Source organism: Tenrec ecaudatus, chromosome 2 (genome assembly GCF_050624435.1).
Source record: "Tenrec ecaudatus isolate mTenEca1 chromosome 2, mTenEca1.hap1, whole genome shotgun sequence".
Lineage (NCBI taxonomy): Eukaryota > Metazoa > Chordata > Mammalia > Afrosoricida > Tenrecidae > Tenrec > Tenrec ecaudatus.
In genome coordinates, this window is record NC_134531.1 from 251,877,726 (window position 1) to 251,896,337 (window position 18,612).

The following is an 18,612-nucleotide window of genomic DNA, read 5'->3' on the forward strand; positions in this document are numbered from 1 at the left end:
CAGTCAGCATAATCTGCTTCAATTCCTCCCCTGCCTGAGCTGTTTCACAGATGAATCAGGAGTCTTTAATGTTCCATAGTATTACACTGTGTGCATGTCGTATGAGGCAGGTTTCTGGGACCGTTCTCCTCAGTTCTTGCTTCTCAGAGCTGAAATAATTTACGCGGCAGAAGCACTTTTGTGAATCCAAGTAACTTTTATGAGGGAAGGGAATGTCATGCTCAGAAAGTACACACCATCCCTAGAAACATGCAAGGCCGCATGGCAGGGGCTGTGGGAAAGCTCGAGACTAGGAGAGAGCCCACCCTCTGATCTGAGAGGCCTGCCCTCAGTCTCTGCTGTGTGTGCCCTCCTGGCGCCACTTGGTTGGGAGTATGTGTGGGTGGCCGGAGTGGGGGGATATGGTTGAGGGTACTGGCTGATCTTAGTGGCTGAATGAGTTCAGGCGCATGTGTGATGTCATGTTGCTAGTGTCTAGTGTGTGTAACCAGGCTGATCTTCACCTGTGCCTAAGCGACCTGAGTCTGTGTATGCCCAGCTTTGGATTGTCTCGTCGATGTCTAACATGCTCCTGATTTGTTTTCAAGCCCCTTTGTTGCGGCGTGGCCAGCTGATTTTCGTTTAGGGCAGGCATTCAGTGGAGACAAACCCTCTCTATCCCCAGTCTTCCTACCTTTCAAGACCACTCTTGTTTTTAAAAAAAGTAAGAAAAGAAAATGTTTTCACACCAAGAGAAACAGACTTTGATCATTGCGGGGGTGGGGGGGGCAGAAGGCAAGAGGGAAAACTGGGGTTCGCTTGACTGAGGCCCTGCCACTGAGTCCGTTCCAGCTCCTGGCGGCCATGCCCTATAAAACAGAGAAGGCAGCTCCTGTGGGTTCTAGCACTGCGAACCTGCACAGCAACGGAAAGCCTGCTCTTTCTCCCGCGGTGCAGCTGCGGTTTTTAACCCACTGACCACAGTTAGCAGCCCGGTGTGGAATGCCCTACACCACTAGGTCCCCATATTGAAGGGGAAGACAATATCCAACAAGAGGGGCGTGGGGATGGGGCCGAGGAAGACAGACAAGGAAATAAGGCTAGCCATTGGGAGGTTTCATAAGTTTTTGAATACAAAAATAATGATTTGAACCGTAAACACCTGAGTCATGATTTTAAAAATATCAAAAACTTAAAAAAAAAACGAAAAGATATATTTTTTTTCAAGCCCACTCTGGGAATGGAGGAATGAGTCTGAAAAGATATTTTAAGTGACAATTCCTATTGTTTTCTCTTAAATGCAAATTTCTTATCATTTATTGATATCTCTGAGCGATGTAAACAGTTAATACCGTTGTTTGTTAACCTAAAGTTTAGAGGTGCGAGTCTACTCAGAGCTGTTTGGAAGAGAGGCCTGGTAATTTACTTCCCAAAAAATCAGGCATTGAAATCCACACAGCCACAGTTCCACTGTGGTGCACAGGGGTGCGCCATGTTGGAATTAGTTTGACAGCACCTGGATTGTTATCATTTATTAGCTACACCAGTCTATGAAGGCAAAAATTTTTAATTGTTTTATTAGGGGCTCATGCAAATCTTATAACAATCCATACATACATCAACTGTGTAAAGCACATTTGTACATTCATTGCCCTCATCATTCTTAAAACATTTGCTCTTCACTGAAGGCACATTTAAAAAAATCATTTTATTGGGGTTCATACAACTCTTATCACAATCCATACATACATCAATTGTGTAAAGCACACTTATACATTCGTTGGGCCCATCATTCTCAAAATTCGCCTTCCGCTTGAGTTCCTGGAATCAGCTCCTCATTTTCCTTTTTCCCCTCCCCCTCCCTCCCCACTCCCTCCTCCGTCAGGAACCATTAATAATTTATAAATTATTATTTTATTTTATCTTACACTGCCCGGCGTCTCTCTTCACCCACTTTCCTGTTGCCCATCCTCCAGAGAGGATGTTGCAAGTATATCACCGTGATCGTTTCCCCCTTTCTACCCCCTCTTCCCTCCTGGTATCACCACTCTCACCACTGGTCCTGAGGGGTTCATCTGTCCTAGATTCCCTGTGTTTTCAGGTCCCATTTTTACTGCTGTGCATTCTCTGGTGTAACCAGGTTTGCAAGGTAGAATTGGGATCATGATAGTTGGAGGGGAGGAAGCGTTTAAGAACTAGAGGAAGGTTGTGAGTTTCATTATTGCTACACTGAACCCTGAGTGACTCATCTCCTCCCCACTACTGCTTTGCAAGGGATGTCCAGTTGTCTACAGATGGGCATTGGGTCCCCATCATGCAGTCCCCTCATTCACGATAATATGATTTTACTTCCCCCCTGCCTTTGTTGCTTGAAACCTGGTCCCCTCAGCCCTTCATGATCACACATGTTGGTGTGCTGCTTCCATGTGGGCTTTGTTGCTTCTGGGCTAGATGGCCGCTTGTTCACTTTGAAGCCTTTTAAGTCCCCAGACACTATATCTCTTGATAGCAGGGCACTATCAGCATTCTTCACCACACTTACTTATGCACACATTTGTCTTTAGCATTTATGTGAGGAACGTGATCACACAATGATGGTTTTTGTTCTTTGGTGTCTACTACTTGATTCCTTCAACACCTCATGTTCGCTTAGGCTTGTGTACTTCTTCTCTGTGGGCTTTGTTGCTTCTGAGCTAGATGGCCACTAAATTTGCCTTCAAGCCTTTAAGACCCTAGACGCTATATCTTTTGATAGCCGGGCACCATCAGCTTTCTTCACGTTTGCTTATGCACACGTCTGTCTTCAGTGATCATGTAGGGAAGGTGGGTATCATGAAATGACCAGTTAGCTGAGCAAGGTGCTCTTGCATTGAGGGAATGCTTGCGAGGAGGCCCAATGTCCATCTGCTACCCTACTACTAAACCTATAAATATATGCATCTAGGTCTATTTCCCCCATGATCATAAATTTATTTACATACGTACATGTCTGTATTTAGACTTCTATGTATGCCCTTTACCTCCTACTTTTTTCCTATGCTTTCCTGCTGTCCTACTACCATGTTCAGCCTTCATTCTGGTTTCAGTAATTCCTCTCAGTTACCTTGCCCTTGGTCACTCCCTACCAGTCCTCCCATCCCCTCCCTCCACTGGTTTTGAAACACTGGTTGTTCCCTTGTCCCTGGGTTGGCCAACACCTCCTCCCTTCCCCTACCTCCCACACTCTCATGTCCTCCAGGACCGTTGGTCCCGTTATTTTCTTCTCACATTGTTTGTCCAGCCTATCTTTTCCAGGTGGACCTGCAGATATAGTAATATGTGCACAAAAATGCAGATGCCTTTGACAGCACCAAACAAAGTGGCACATAAGAACATGCCATTGACGGCAGCAACACCGACAAGCTAACAAACAAAAAAGTCACTGACATACAAAATTTAAAAGAAGAGAAAAAAAAACAAACCAAAAGACAGCAAAAAAAAAAAAAAAAAAAAAGCCTGTTAGTAGTTCAAGGTCTGTTTGTTGACCTTTAGGAGTGTTTTCCGGAGGAGTCTGATGGGGTGCCACATCCTGGCCCCAACGTCTATCCTTTATACTCCCTCGGGATCTCCTTGCTCTGCTTCCCCCGCCGCTCCATTGCATGCCCCCAGTATTTTGCCTCAGTATGGTGGGGTCAGCTCAGTCACACACACCCCACTGTTTCTCAGGTGCTGTCCCGTGTAGGGCCATGGATCAGTGCAGAATGTCGCATCTCGCCATGGGGCCGACTGTATGGTCCTCTCTGTACAATGGGCCCTTCAAACCGGGCTATCATCCTCTGAGCTTGGTGGGCCCAGGTGTGCTCTGCTCCATTCCTCCTCCTTCCTTTGCTTCAGCTTCCTTCTGGGTGTGATGTGGCAGCTCAGTTCCTTTCCCACATCAGATGATCTATTTTCATTTTCTGTGGTACTCCCTTCGATGGTGGAGCTTGGGCTAATTCTGGTTGGGGCCGGCATATGGTCCACTCTCTTTGTGGATTCCTCTGTGCGTTACGTTGCCCTCCTGGTTTGGCGTGTCATGGTGGGGTCAGTATGCACGTTCCAGTTCTGTGGGGACACAACCAATACTCCACCCTCCCCTGGGTGGGTTAGTGCCCTGTTCCCCCCGTGTGAAGGCAAATTTTAAAGACAGATATGTAGAGGTCATTCTTCTGGCTGAAACTCAGCATTTCCCATGACACAGGATGTCCAGGATTGGAAGCATTTCATTTCTTTGTACCTAGGGTCATGAGTCTGACTGCATGTCACTTGGTAACAGTCAGTCATCCATCCTTCCATGGTCATTAACTACTTCTCATATTCGTTTGGCTTGGGAAAATAAAAATGAGAGTATTTCATATGACTGAAGGGTATTAGACTGACAATTGCAATGATTCCTGGACCAACAAGAAATATTGAACGACAAAGAAGAACCAGTTCTCTCCATGCAGAATAGATCAACATAAAAATTGGAAAATAACTTTCAGGAGAGAGTATTTCATGACAGATGGGAGTTTAGTAAATTATTTTAACGTATCTTAAAACATGGCTTATTTGTTTCATTTTGTTTTCCCTTAGGGTACAGATGGTATTAAAGTTTTCATTCTGGGCCATGTACAGCTAGGATTTCGCTACACGGATGACTGCGACAAGCCTGGTGGAATGGTGACACTAGTGTGTTCACTTGGAGAGAACTCCAAGTCAATTTTGCAGACTGTTGCAGTTATTGAATTAAAATCTTGGAGCTGATTCAGCAAGCCTCTCTGGTGGGAACATTATTTTGTAGGTGACTTAATTAAATGTATGCATATGTGATTATTAAATAATGCCAACTTGGATGGATATATATTTATATTGCAATAATGTTTTATCTTCTCAGAGATTGACCGGTATGAGAATAATAACAAATGACAAAAATAGTAAAAATGATTACTGAATTACCTGGTGCCTTATAATTGAGTTAAATATTTTTATTGTGGTAAAAATATACCTAACAAACACATCATCTCAACAATTTCTACACATAAAATTCAGTGATATCGATTCAACTTGTAATTAAATTTTTGAGATAAGTAACACGTTCACTGTTTCAAATCAGATAGCTAAACAAAAAGTTATAGTTTATCCTTTAATTAGACTGTTAATATTGGGATGTAACTAAATAATTTATATCTTTTACCAAGGTCATATGCATACCTTCCATCTTAGTCAAGTCAATATTATCAGCAATCCGAACCAAACATATGGATGATGTTCACCAGAAACAAATCGACAAAATTGGAACTAAGCATTATTTTGGAAGAATCACTAGGCCAGAGGTAAAGAATGCTAGATATATTTTGAGAAAATAGGCCAATGTATTTATTCAACATCCTTGAGCAGTAGGCAAATATAACCCTCCAGAATCAGAAAGGAAAAAAAAAAAAAAGCTACGTCTGGGAAATTAGATTCTCCTTCATTTCTAGCCTCAGAGTTATCTTGGTCTGCAATCAGCCCTGCAGGAAAAGATGTCTCACGTGTTCCCTTTGTGCGCTGTGTTCACCATGAACAAGAAGACAGAGTGTGTCAGTTAAATGGGCAGTATGACTGGTACTTGGCATTAATACCTAATTATTAATGTAGAAGCCCTTTGAAAGTCAGGCTAATCCTTTTTGTCCAGAAGGTGAGATTTTACAAAGCATGATTTGACATTTTTAAATGCAAGGTTCAATACATTCTGCATCTCATTTATATCTTATTGTGTTAAGTCAGCCAAGTATTAGCTAGTATGTAGATGTGATGCAAAGAAGATGGTATACTTTGTAAAATCATTCTTGAGAATTCATTTTTCATGAAATTACGTGAGATTGCAGATTAATTTTTCTAAATTTCAGTTATTTATTATAATGCTATTTATTGAATAACATTCCCTAGCCATGGGTGTTTCGGTTTGTTTTTGTTACTTTTTTGTCTTAAAACTTTCAGTATTCTTTTTGAACACTACATTTACAAAAGCTTGTTATAATCTTAAATTTTGCAGCACAAAGATAAGCCTGCCTGCTCTGGTAAAGATTTATTACTTGGGTGCTTTGCCCAATTGATGTATGTACAGATTGTGATAAGAGCTTTATGAGCCCCAATAAAAAGATTTATTAATTAAAAAAAAGATTTATTGCTTTGGAAACCCTATAGATGGTTATACTTCCTATTTATTGACTTAATGCATTTCAAATATTTACATTAAATTTTGATGAAAGGACTCAAAAGGAAAGGTTGAAAGAAGTGATCTACAAAGAAAAAAGTCCTGTTTTAAAATTTGATTATTATCATTATGGTAAACTAGAAAGCAGAATTAGTCCATTGTTGTTTGCTTGTCTCTCAGCTGCCTGGGTGATTCCAAATCCACTAACTTGCTATGGTCACCTTGGCCTTGAATATAGAAAGAAAATCGCTCAAATATCTAGACTCAGTAAGGGATGGAAATCCAATTTCCTGCTTCAGATCTCCCCCAGATTCTTGTCACGAGGGTAGGCAGTGGCATAGAAATTTTAGTTACTCTAGTGGCTTATTTCTTCTGAAACACCTCCCAGTGAACTCCAGTCACCAGCCTTTTGGTTAGCAGCTGAGCATAACCCAGGCGCTTTAAAACAAAGTAACGCATGCTATTTTTTTAATGGGAGAAATACTTTCCTCAATATTCTATTAAAATTGGCTCCTTGAAGGCAATCAGCCCTGTATAAGGTCCTATAGTGGGTTGCGAATTGGGTTACTAACCACCAAGTTAGCAGTTCAAAATCACCAGCTGCTGCTTGCTCTCTCAGGAGAAAGATGAGGATTTCTATTCCCCTAAAGAGTTATTGGTTTGGAAACCCACTCCACTTGATGGCAGTGGGTTTGGTTTGGGGCGGTGGGGGGAACAGTAATGCACAGCGGAATAGGCATTGGACTATTAACTGAATGTTGTCGTATGAGCCCACCTGCTGATCCCGTGGGAAAAAGATGTAGCCATCTGCTTCAGAAATGATTTATAGCCTCACGAACCCTACAGAGTAGCTCTTCACTTTCCTATAGGATCACTAAAAGTCCCAGTGGACTTGCCAGCGGTGGGTGGCTACTTCCCCTGAAATCTTGATCTCTATTTTCATTCATCTCCTGCCCCCGAGTATACTGTGCCTTACCACATAGCACCAATAAGCTGGGACCAACCTGATTGTTCTCCTGGTTCCCCAAAGTTCCACCCACTCAAAGCTGAGACTCTAAGCAACTTACTGGAGAGTTTCTGAGGAAGGCAGAATGAAGGTTACCCTATATGGGTATCAAACAACTTGACATTGTTCATTAGTTATTATATGTCTCCACCTCTAAAAGTCCCTTGGTGACTACTGCTCACATCTTCTCCAGTTCTCTGTCAAATTCCTGAAGTCTTTTAACAACCCCTCCCCAAGTTCCTTTCTGATAAGGAAGGGAGCTAGGTCCCCAACCCCCACTTCAAGGTCTTGCTTCATTGTTTCACAGACCAGAATTAGGGCTATTCATCCAGTTCTTACTCATAAAGGCTCAACCGGGGTGGAGATGAGAATATGGGATTGGTTGCTTTCCCACTCCCGGCACACCCCACTTTCAGGTGTTCAGCAAAGACAGCTCTTTCAGAGAGGAGTTCCAGTCAGCAGTGTCTGTTTTCTTTCCGGCCTACCTTATTTAGTGATTTAGGATCTAGGGACTTAGAACCTGGGTGCAGGATGAAAGCGCAGCAGATAGGGATAAGTAGGAAACATTGTCAACCATGCTAACGGTAACGCAACCTCCTTCTGTTACTGGCCAGAAAACCAAGGCCTAGAGGCCTTGCACCCCTGCTTACAGGAAACAACTGCAAGAAATACATGAGTCTGGTCTAAGACTGTTTCCATGATTCCATGACCCAATGTAGTTTCTGAAAAGCCAAATGGAATTTCACCTCTGTACATGTACGCTGGTAGCAGAGGTCTCAGAGGAAAGGACACGGAGTACCCATGGATTGCAGAGAACCCATTCCACTATCACCGAGTGCATTCTAAGTCATAATGGCCCCATATAGGGTCTCTGGGATGGAATCTTGACTTCCTTTCACAGAGAGACTTTGAACACTAGACCTTGTGTTAGCAGCCCAGGGCGTAGTCCTAACACCATCAGAATCCCTTTTATAACAGGAGACCACATCAACCAAACCACTGCCATCAAGGCAATCCTGACTCATAGTGAGTTACCCTAAAAGGCAGCATCAACCATTCCTAAGGGTTTTTAAGGCTGTAAATCTCTACAGGAACAGGAAGCCTCATCTTTCCCCCAAGGACCCCCTGGTGGGTTTGAACTGTGACTTTTGTGTACAACTCAATATGCAGCCCACTGCTCCTCAAGGGCACACCTAAATCACATTACCTCAGGTATGTCGGTATGTTCCCTATAGTTTAGTTCTCTGATAACTGTGAAGCTAGTCAGAGGCTGGCAAGGTCTAATATTAGAGAAATATAAGGTTTGGTTTTATGTTTTGCCAGGCCTTTTAGACTTAGAGAAGGGCCCTTGGATTACCTCCCCCCACCCCCAAAGTATCCCCTTCTATAAACCTACTCTTTCTGTGCAAACCTTTTCTCTCACTCTGGTCTGAATTTTGTTCCTTGCCTGAGATCTTTCCTGCAAGTGGGACAAACACTGAAGAGTGGAGAGGCCGCCTCCAGGTCACATCACCATTGGGCTATTAACCACTTGTGGGCAGTTCAAATTCACCAGACACTGGAGCAGGGCCAGGGGGGATGGGAGACTGTTTTCTTTCATAAGGATTAACAGTCTCCAAGCCCTGTGAGTAGTTCTACTCTGTCCTACGAGGTATGGGAATAGGCTCCAGAGTGGTGGGTTGATCGATAGTGACTCATGTATAATTAATTCCTAATTATGACATTTCTGATTATGACATGGATGCTATTAATTGAGTACCTTTTACTAAAATCTACTACGTAATCAACAAAATACTAGGGTGAAACCATCTTGTGCATTGATTCAATTTCTTCTGTTATTAGATAGCCAAATGTGTGTGTGTGTGTTTGTATAGGAGAGTGTATGTATGTTGTAGTGAAGGAAGAGGCATGTGGAAAATGATCAAATTCAATTGTTACTTAAAATACCAATGGTAATCTTGCAAAAATGTAATATAATTATTCCCTGAATTAGTAGAAATTAAATATCTCCAATATTAAAGTAAGCTCCTAACACTGCCTTAAATCTCCTAGAACAGCGGTTCTCAACCTGTGAGTTGAGACCCCTTTAGGGGTCAAACAAATCTTTCACAGGGGTCGCCTGATCCATAACAGTAGCAAAATTGCAGTTATGAAGTAGCAACGAAAATAATTTTGTGGTTGGGGGGGGGGGTCACCACAACATGAGGAACTGTATTAAAGGGTCGTGCATGAGGAAAGTTGAGAACCACTGCCCTAGAAGAACCAATTTAGTGATGTATTTGCAAGTGTTAATAAAATTTGAATAGTAAGCCTAGATTTGACTGAAAGAAGCTTAGAAGATAAAAATGTATCTAAGCCACTTCTGTGCAGGGAGAGAGAAGCTCCTGCTGTTAGCAAAAGTCAGACCTTTAGCAACAAACTATCAACAGCACGATGAAGCTGCTCCTGGGGAGGAGGAGATGCAGATCTGAGAGCTGTGGCCTTTGAGGTTGGAGATCCTGCCATTTCCCCAGAAATGCTACATTCTTCTTCTCTCCCACCCCATGGAAAGATCACAAATGTCAATTCTGGTCCTTTGTGCTCTTTTTCCACCGGCTTTCCAGAAAGGCACCTTACTGATAAATCTCACCAGTGATTCATTGCATACCATCATTCCCACGGTCTCCAGTATAAATGCCATTTGAACAAGCCCTTTCCGTTTCATTAATGCTTAGCAGACACTTAATAGCAATGATGGTGCCAATGATTATTGCCAGATCACACCAGTAGACCAGATGTTTCTGCGCTGCCAGAAGCCCAGGCACCTGCGCTCGGGTTCTTTTCTCATTCCATACGCAGCGACGAGACTGGGATTCATTTCACAGATGAAGCAGGTGCGACCATTCTTCTCAGATTTCCCATGTTGTCTATAGATCAATTTCAGTTTCCTACCCCTCCCCATCCAAAAGGGCAAGAGAGGGAATTAGAGCTAGAAGGAGGAGGAGGAGGTCAGAAGAGAATCTGGGGAATTAAAAATTTACGTTTAGGATCTATGTTCCTTTTAAATACCTTTAACTAGATAGAGAAATAATCACTATATTAAAATGGTGACCATTTGAATTCCTAGATTATTACGCCCTTTGTTCCTTCCCTGAAGCCCTGTTCTTCCCAAGTACCTTCATCCAAAGAAGGATTTCATATAGCAGTCAATGGACGGGAGGCCACTCGGAATGGACAATTCATCCCAAGTCAATGCGCTTCTTCTGTACAATGAAGACACTCTTGTGCTCTAGTGGCCTTGGGAGAGAAAGAAGAAATAAAGAACGAAGCCTGGGAACATCCTCTTTATTCGATGAACACAGCGAAAGAACACAGAACCTGGAGTTGCCTTTAGAGTCACTGTAGCTTCTGGAGACCTCTGGCTGCCAGGATAACTGTCTCCTCCAAACCTATCCACTTTGGGTCCTGATCAAAATTTTCTTTTCTGACCCAGACCTAGCCATCCGTGTCGTGTGGATCAAATGGTCCCGGACAAGTATCTTAGAGAGACCTTCAAAGGAGCCAAGTCCCAGAGCCACGGGTAATGGTAAAGTTGGTTGGTACAGCATGCAGTGAGTGAGGGAGACAACATGGAACAGAGTTCTCTCTGTCCAGGAATTCCCTCTCCCTGCCATCAGGTGAGTTCCAGCCCATAGTGACCTTCCAGGGCAGAAGAGACCTGTCCTGGTGGATTTCCAGGACTATAACTATTTATGGAAGTAGAAAGCTTCATCTTTCTCCCTCCGAGCAGCTACGGGTTTCAAACCGCTGACTTTGTGGTTAGTAGCCCCATGAGTAACCTGTTCTTGACACTGCCCTAGAAGTGAACAGCTCTTGTAGTCCTTTTCTGTGAGTTCCATGGGGAGGTTTTGGCCATCAAAGAGTAGTCTACCAACATTTTCTTTTTCTTCTTTCAACTTAGAAGAGTGACAATGATTGGGAGATGTGGAGAGAGAGTAGAGCAGAAACACAGTGGTGTGAGTGCCCATATACCTTCTTTCAACAAGCAGTAAGAAGTTTCAGGCACATTTTCTTTAATTTATTTACTTTCAGGCACTTTTTCTTAACCCCCTCTACAGACCCTGGATTTCCAAAGCACAACCGGAACTTGAAATGTCGGTATACAGACTTGTCAAATAGCTTTCTCCATGAAGATCTTACTCATAATACCTTTTAAAATATAACTCCCATCTGCCACGTCCTCCCTCTTCACTGAGGCACTTCCACTCTCACCCCCTTGCTATTGTCCACTTTCAACAACGCTTTAAAACACTGGTCAGTGAGCATACTTAGGGATATCAGCATATCACAGGGAGAAATGGCAAGAGCTCCTTTCCCTTGCTTCAGGTCAGTGGTTCTCAACCTGCCTGATGCCTCAACCCTTTCACACAGTTCCTCGTGTTGTGGTGAACCCCAACCATAAAATTATTTTTGTTGCTACTCCATAACTATAATTTTGCTACTGTTATGATTCATAATGTAAATATCTCATATACAGGATGTATTTCCATTGTTACAAACTGATCATAAAGCACAGTGATTAATCACAAAACAATATGTAATTATATATTGTGAAATATTGACTTCTAATGACAAATAAATGAAATTTCATCTTGAAGCATGATGTAGCATGGGTACCAGTCTTCACGCTGGATACTCGTAGGGGGGCGTGTCTGCATGTGGACGGACCCACCTGGAGACCGATAGAAGAGCGGTGTTTTGGTTCCTAAGACCATCAGAAATATGTGTTTTCCGATGGTCTTAGGCGACCCGTTTGAAAGGGTCGAGAACCGCTGCTTCAGGTGTATGTGAGTTTGGACCTTTTCATGTTGGGTTAGCAAGGGGAGGGGTTTTGCATCTTCTGGAAAAGCTTCTGTAACGATATAAGCGCACAATGAATGTTCTGCCTCTTGGGCAACTCTGTGGTGCCAAATAGAATGCCAGCCTGAGAATCATAAGGCCGAGCTCTGCCGTTCCCTGTGGGAACTCAAGGTTATCACTCAAGAACTCTAACTCTGCCAGCAACTCATTTCTAACTCATGGTAATCCCTGTTAGACAGGGTTGAACTGTCCCCGTAGGTGTCTGAGATGGAGCAGCTGGTGGTTTGAACTAGATCTTGCAGTTTGCGGCTGATCATATAATCACTATACCACTAGGGCTTCTCAGAGGGTCCCAATGAAAAAGGGCTCCGGAAGAGGGTCTGTTACTAGAAGTTTTAATACATTGCTGACTGTTTGCTAAATTAAGACACATCATGTTCAAGATGTCCAATCTGAAACTCGTGGTCTTTTCTTCTACCTCCTCAACCAACCTATCCACTCTCAGCTCACCTTGCTGTGGAAGCAGCACCATCTTCTATCCAGAATCCCGAGCATCTTCCTCAACTCCTTTCTCCCCACATTAGAGCATATCAATCATTACATTCATAACTATTTCTCCAGTCCATCCCACCCTGTCCTAAACCCACTTCTACCAGCAGTTCAAGCACATTTGCACTCCCTTCAACCACAGATTGGATCAGCTTTCCCTGTTGCTATTACTCAATCTATGCCTTTACCCGTCCATCCAATTCCATCTTCTACAACCAAAATCTGAGAATGCCACTTTCTTGCTTAGAACTATTTCTTTCTTGAGTTTACAAAACGAAGTCTTGGCTCTCTAGTCCTATGCCTTCCTAGATCTTGTCCCTAAAAACGTTTCCAGGATCGGCTCCAGTTCCTCTGAGGAAGTCAGCAGTTGTGAAAAGGAGTCAGATATACCAGCCCCATCTGTTTGGGCCCTGAAGAGTCCCGGGGGCATAGTGATTACAGGTTGGGCTGCTCTAACCACAAGTTCAAAACCCCAGGAAAGCATTTTCATCTCCTGGAAACTCACCATGGCAGTTCTCCCCTATCCAATAGAGTCACTACTGAGTCAGAATGTACTTGATGGTAGTGAGTTTTGGGTTTGTAGCTTCACATACTACTTGAGTTGACACCTCCAGTTAATACGTCCAAAATCAACTCACTACAACACACTATCTGCTCTACATTTTCAGTTTCCTCTCTTTGCTACTGATACTCCGAGGGGCCAATGTCCACATGATACCCCTCTCTCCTCTAAAGTCAATCACTGTCTAATGCTTTTTTAAAATATATATCACGTTATAAGTAAAAATTTATTATGAGCCAGAAGGACATATGTACCACCTTTTGAAGGTGGATGGAACAGATTTTTTTAAAATCATTTTATTAGGCGCTCATACAACTCTTATCACAATCCATACATACACCAATTGTGCCAAGCACATTTGTACATTCATTGCCCTCATTCTCAAATCATTTGCTCTCCACTTAAGCCCCTGGCATCAGCTCCTCATGTTCCCAGCCCTCCCTGCTCCCCACTCCCTCATGAACCCTTCATAATTTATAAATGATTATTTTGTCATATCTTGTGCGTCCAAAGTCTCCTTTCACCCACTTTTCTGTTGTCATTCCCCCAGGGAGGAGGTCACATGTAGATCCTTGTAATTGGTTTCTGCTTTCCAACCCCCTCTCCCTCTACATTCCCAGTATCACCACACACACCACTGGTCCTGAAGGGATCATCCGCCCTGGATTCCCTGTGTTTCTGGTTCCTATCTGTACCAGCGTCCATCCTCTGGTCTAGCCAGACTTGCAAGGTAGAATTTGGAATCATGATGGGGGGTTGGGGGGGAGGGAGAGGAAGCCTTTAGGAACTAGAGGAAAGTTGTATTCTTTATCATTACTTGCACCCTGACTGGCTCGTCTCCTCCCGGGGATCCTTCTGTAACTAATTCTTTAGCGTTTTCCTTCCCAAAGGCCCTCTTCATCTGATCTGCTTACACATCTCTTTGGTTTCGCTATGCACTGGACTACTAAAGGCTAGCAGACTGAACCCACCTGCCCACCCAACGGTACCGCAGTAGTAAAGTATGGCAATCTGCATGCCAAGATAACAGCCATAGGGAGAGTATGGAGAACAGTTCTACTCTGAAACACAGAGTCCCCAAGAGTAGTATGGAATGTGTGGTCCTGGGTTTGGGTTTGTTCTAATGAACACCGATGCCATTCTGACTTGCACTATGCATTCCAAGCTCAGCCCCCACCATCAATCCTGCACGATTTCTGAATTATCTCTTCAACCCACACACTTAGCATCATGTTTTCATGTAGGTAGAAGGTGCTGAACCCTCACTGTAGAATGGTTGACGAGGTAGCATGTTAGGTTAAATAGCGTTGGCAGCCTCGATCTGATTTTGTAGTTCTTGGTTGTTTGACTCCTCATCTTCCATTAAGTCTGAAAGTCACGCGTCAGAGAAAAGACATAGTATTGAGCCTCGCAAATGCGATTGTAGCGAGGAAGTGCTGCAACCACTGCCTGTAGTTTTAATAAACAACATGCTTTGCTTAAAAAACAAACACACAAAAACACACAAGAAGAAACCAACTTCCTTAGAACTCAGCTCCCAGCTGAAGCTGTCTAAGATCCAGGTTTCCCACTCCCTTAGGGGCCTGAGTGCGGCGGGGGTGGAGCGGAGCGCCAGCTGCGCCGAGGAGCGCAGAGAGCCGGGAGAGGGACGTCCCGGAAGTCGTGGATCAGCGCGGGCGGCCGCCCCTGCGGGCTGGTTTTGGGCCGCGGTCCCAACAATAACCGGCGCGCGGTCAGCGGGGGCCGCCGGGGCCGCCGCGGTCCGAGAGCGGGGCGGGACCTGGGCTTGGGGAGGTGGGTGGGGAGCTTCCGAAGCCGGACGGGATTGGACGAGAGAGAGGAGGGGCGGAGGCGCTCGGAGAGTAGGCCCGGAGCTAACGGGTCGAGCGAAGAGGGCGCACGTTGATTGGGTGACGTGGAGGGAGACGGTCCAACGGCGACTGAGGATTGGCTGTGCAGAACCTAGGAGGCGTGGCCTGCGCGCGCGAGAGGGAGCGCGAGGGTGCTGGCAGCCCGCCTGCCTGCTGGCGAGCCAGAGCCGCGGGCCAGCCGGGGTCCGAGCGAGTTGACCGGGGCAGGAGGCGCGTCCTCCAGCGCCGCCGAAGCAGCCCTCCCCGCCTCCACCTCCTCACTTCCTTCCCTCCCCTCCCCTGCACTCCGGCCTGGGGTCTCGGGGCGGGGAGCGGAGGGAAGGGACGAAGGAGGAGGCGGCGAAAGCGGGGTGAGGGGCGGAGGGGGTCCCGGCGCGGGGCGAGGCGCGCGCCGCCTCTCGCTCTCCCGCCGCCGCCTCGCCGGGGGCCGTGAGCCCGGGGCGCCCAGTATGCAGGCGAACTGCGAGCCGCCGCGATGGCGAGCCGGGGGGTGCTGAGCGCCGGGCGCAGCCCGCAGCGCCCCGGAGTCCGGGCCGCGGCCGCCGCCCCCGGCCGGGCTGCGCTCTTCCTCCCCCGCTCCCGCTCCAACCCCTCCTCCTTGTCCTCCTCCATGCCCCTGCTTCTCCTGTTCCTGTGCATCCTCCTCCTGCTGCTCGAGGACGCCCGCGCCCAGAAAGGTGAGTGGTCCCGGGGGGGAGGGCTGTTTCCGGGGCGCCCCACGCCCGGCGCGGAGCTGGGTGTGCAGGCGGCGCCCGGGTGCGCGGCCCGCAGGCGGGGCACCGGTGGGCTCTGCCTGCCCGTCTCCCAACTTGTCGCCGCTTTACTTTTAGGGAGGCCGTTCGTTTCTCTCGAAAGAGGCAGATGGATTCGTGCTATTTTGTCCTCTTGTTTAGTTTTTCATTCTTCTAGGGGCAATCCTGGGGCGAACACAGATTGTGTGGGAACGTGACCTCTAAAGTTAAGCCAGGTGAAAGGGAGGAGCTCGGTGATGGAGACCTGGCGGTGTAATGGTTACGCGTTGGGCTGCCATCAGCAAGGTCGGCAGTTCGAAGCCCGCCAGCAGCTCCTCGGGAGACAGGCCGGGCTTTCTTTTCTACTCCTGTAAATGGTTAAGAGTCTTGGTAACCCACAGGGAGTCGACGTGAGTCAGCATTGACTTGATGGCAGTGCGTTTGAGGGATAGTGACCATCTTTATGAAATCACTCAGGTCCCAAAGCGAATAAAATCATACTGATGATCTTTTGAGGCTTAACTTGACCTTTACAAACCCCGCCTATTTTTCAGGATGGTCATCTCGATTGTCTGGGTCTGACCCAAGTTAAAACACTGTGTTGTCTAAATGGAACGTTCCACGTTAAAAGGGTAAACCCTTTCCAGAAAGTGACAGAACTTTCTTTCCATCTATAATCCTTAACAAACCAATCACAGAAGCAGGCAGAACTGTTTATTGAATAATCATCATAATGGAAAGAGAATGCAAGGCTGATTCCCACCTCTTTTTAGTACTATTTCCAGGCACTGTACTGCAATTTTCTCATCAGTTTAGTCATAAAAACACCCCCCCCCCCCGCTTGCATGTCCTATTTAGTGTAGCTGAAATAAGAATAAGAATTGTCATTTATCTTTTTAAAATTGTTATTTCCGGGATGATTGAAACAAAAAAAAATGTGTCCAGTTTGCTCTTGCTGTGGAATAACTTTCGGTCGTGTGTGGCATCAGGGCTGGCAGTGTGAAGGTGCTAAAGCTGACTGGCCAGTGGAAGTGTAGTCTGATTGTAAGGAAAAAATGTCTTTGGTAACCTGGCCTCTTTAGGCGTAAGCACGTTTCTGGCAATATCGTTTAAAATTTCATGGGTAGAAATATACCTAGGTGCTTCACAGTCACCGTTCAGTTGTGTTATTCTCTGAAATTCTCTGAGTGTCACCACTTAGTAAACTCAAGAAAACGTGAAATCCTTCATTCTGATGAATTTTTAGAGCTGCAAAAGGTACCTTGTACATTGCTAACACTTCCTTGCTTATGGAGGTAGCAGTCAAGAAATCAGACGATGTATTACATTAGGCAGAGCTACTGCAAAAGGATTCTTGAAAGTGTTGATAAGCAAACATGACACTGAGGACTAAGGTGCACTCGACCCAGCCGTGGTATTTTCAGTCGCCTCATATGTCGGTGAAAGATGGAAGTGAATAAGAAAGACAACGCATGAATTAGGCATTTGTTGGAGAAGATGGGCTGCCAGACTGTTTTAGAAGTGGAGCCAGGGTGCTCCTTAGAAGGAAAGATGTCTCATTCTTGGGCATGTTATCAGGAAGGGCCATCAGCCCTTGGAGAAGTCGAGGATTATGGAAAGGAGGAAGGACCCTCAGAGAGGGGGGCTGACACAGGCACTGTGACAGTGGGTTCAGACAGAAAGATGGTGAGGATGGAGCCAGACTGGGCAGGGCAGGACAGGGTTTTCTTCTGTCATACGTAGTATGGCTATAAGTCTGAAGTCTGAACCAACCCAACAGCACCACGCAACTGTGACTTTCGTTGCCTCGAACCCGCCAGCCCTAACTGGGAGGAAAATGAAGTCTATTCGTGTAGGGATTTACAATCTTGCCTCCTCTGTACGGGATCTCTATGAGTCAGAACTGACTTGATGGCAGTCATTTTAGTTTGGGTTTGGTTTGTACAACTGTATGTATTGATGCATATCATTAACTCAGTTTTCAGCACAGCCATCTGATGCAAGTATTGCCAACCCATTTTGGAGTCTACTCAGAGGCAACTGAGCACCAGAGCATCCCCTTTCAAAGATAAGGCAACTGAAACAAAAACTAGGAGATACCTCGATACAACAAGGAATATTGCTATAAGCAGAACGTTCCAACTGTTTTTGCTTATTTCTACATCTGCAGTTGTGAGGATGGCCCAGTACCTGGTGGCGTGTTGCTGCTCTGCTGTCCATAGTGTCCAGAACTGACTCAGTGGCACCTGACGGCAACATCCAAAAGTGTTCTATTATGTCAGAATCTTGTTACAGTATAGGATGGGTTACACGTCTTTTCCCCAAAAGAGAGGATGCCGTGTTTTCGGAATTTCTGAAGCTTACATCTAACACATTTGTGTCTTCCATGGTGTCGTGTGAGATTTCTCAGGGGAGAGATAGACCTCGGTCCTTGGCTCCGCGTGAGAAAGAATTCAGGGGGAAACCTGGTGTGTGATCCCAGTGAGTTTATAGAAGCAGTTTCAGGTTCTACAGTAACTGGAATACAAGCCAGGCAGAGTCCACAGCACAGTTGCGGGACTGCGGCCTGGCTGCTCTGGCTGCAGCTCGGCTGTGCTACATGTAGCAGCCCCTGGGAAAAAAGAGAGCACAGAGCAAAACCTCTGGCCTTTGTAGGGGCCCCATTAGGAGGTGTGGCCTACAATACTGGTTGACGCCATTGACTGAATCAAATTCACCTGGCTTAGATGGGCCAATCCAGGTGTAAGGCCCACCTAGGTGTACCGCCCCTTCTTGGCCAGAAGCTTGAAACTGAGCATGTGTAATGGATGCCCCAGTCCCTATGCTAGCTACCTAACAATCTGACATAGATTTCAATGTAGGTAAGTACAAATAGAAGT

The 18,612-nt window shown here is 45.5% G+C and overlaps 1 protein-coding gene across 1 annotated transcript in view; it reads left to right on the top strand.

The window, feature by feature from the left end:
• The first annotated feature begins 15,149 nt into the window (after positions 1 to 15,149).
• Positions 15,150 to 18,612, top strand: part of DCBLD2 (discoidin, CUB and LCCL domain containing 2) — an 84,001-nt gene continuing 80,538 nt past the window's right edge. The window contains exon 1 of the mRNA XM_075542425.1: positions 15,150 to 15,679. Within this exon, the coding sequence (XP_075398540.1) occupies positions 15,478 to 15,679 (202 nt within the window). The 5' untranslated portion in view covers positions 15,150 to 15,477. The remainder of the gene's footprint in view (positions 15,680 to 18,612) is intronic.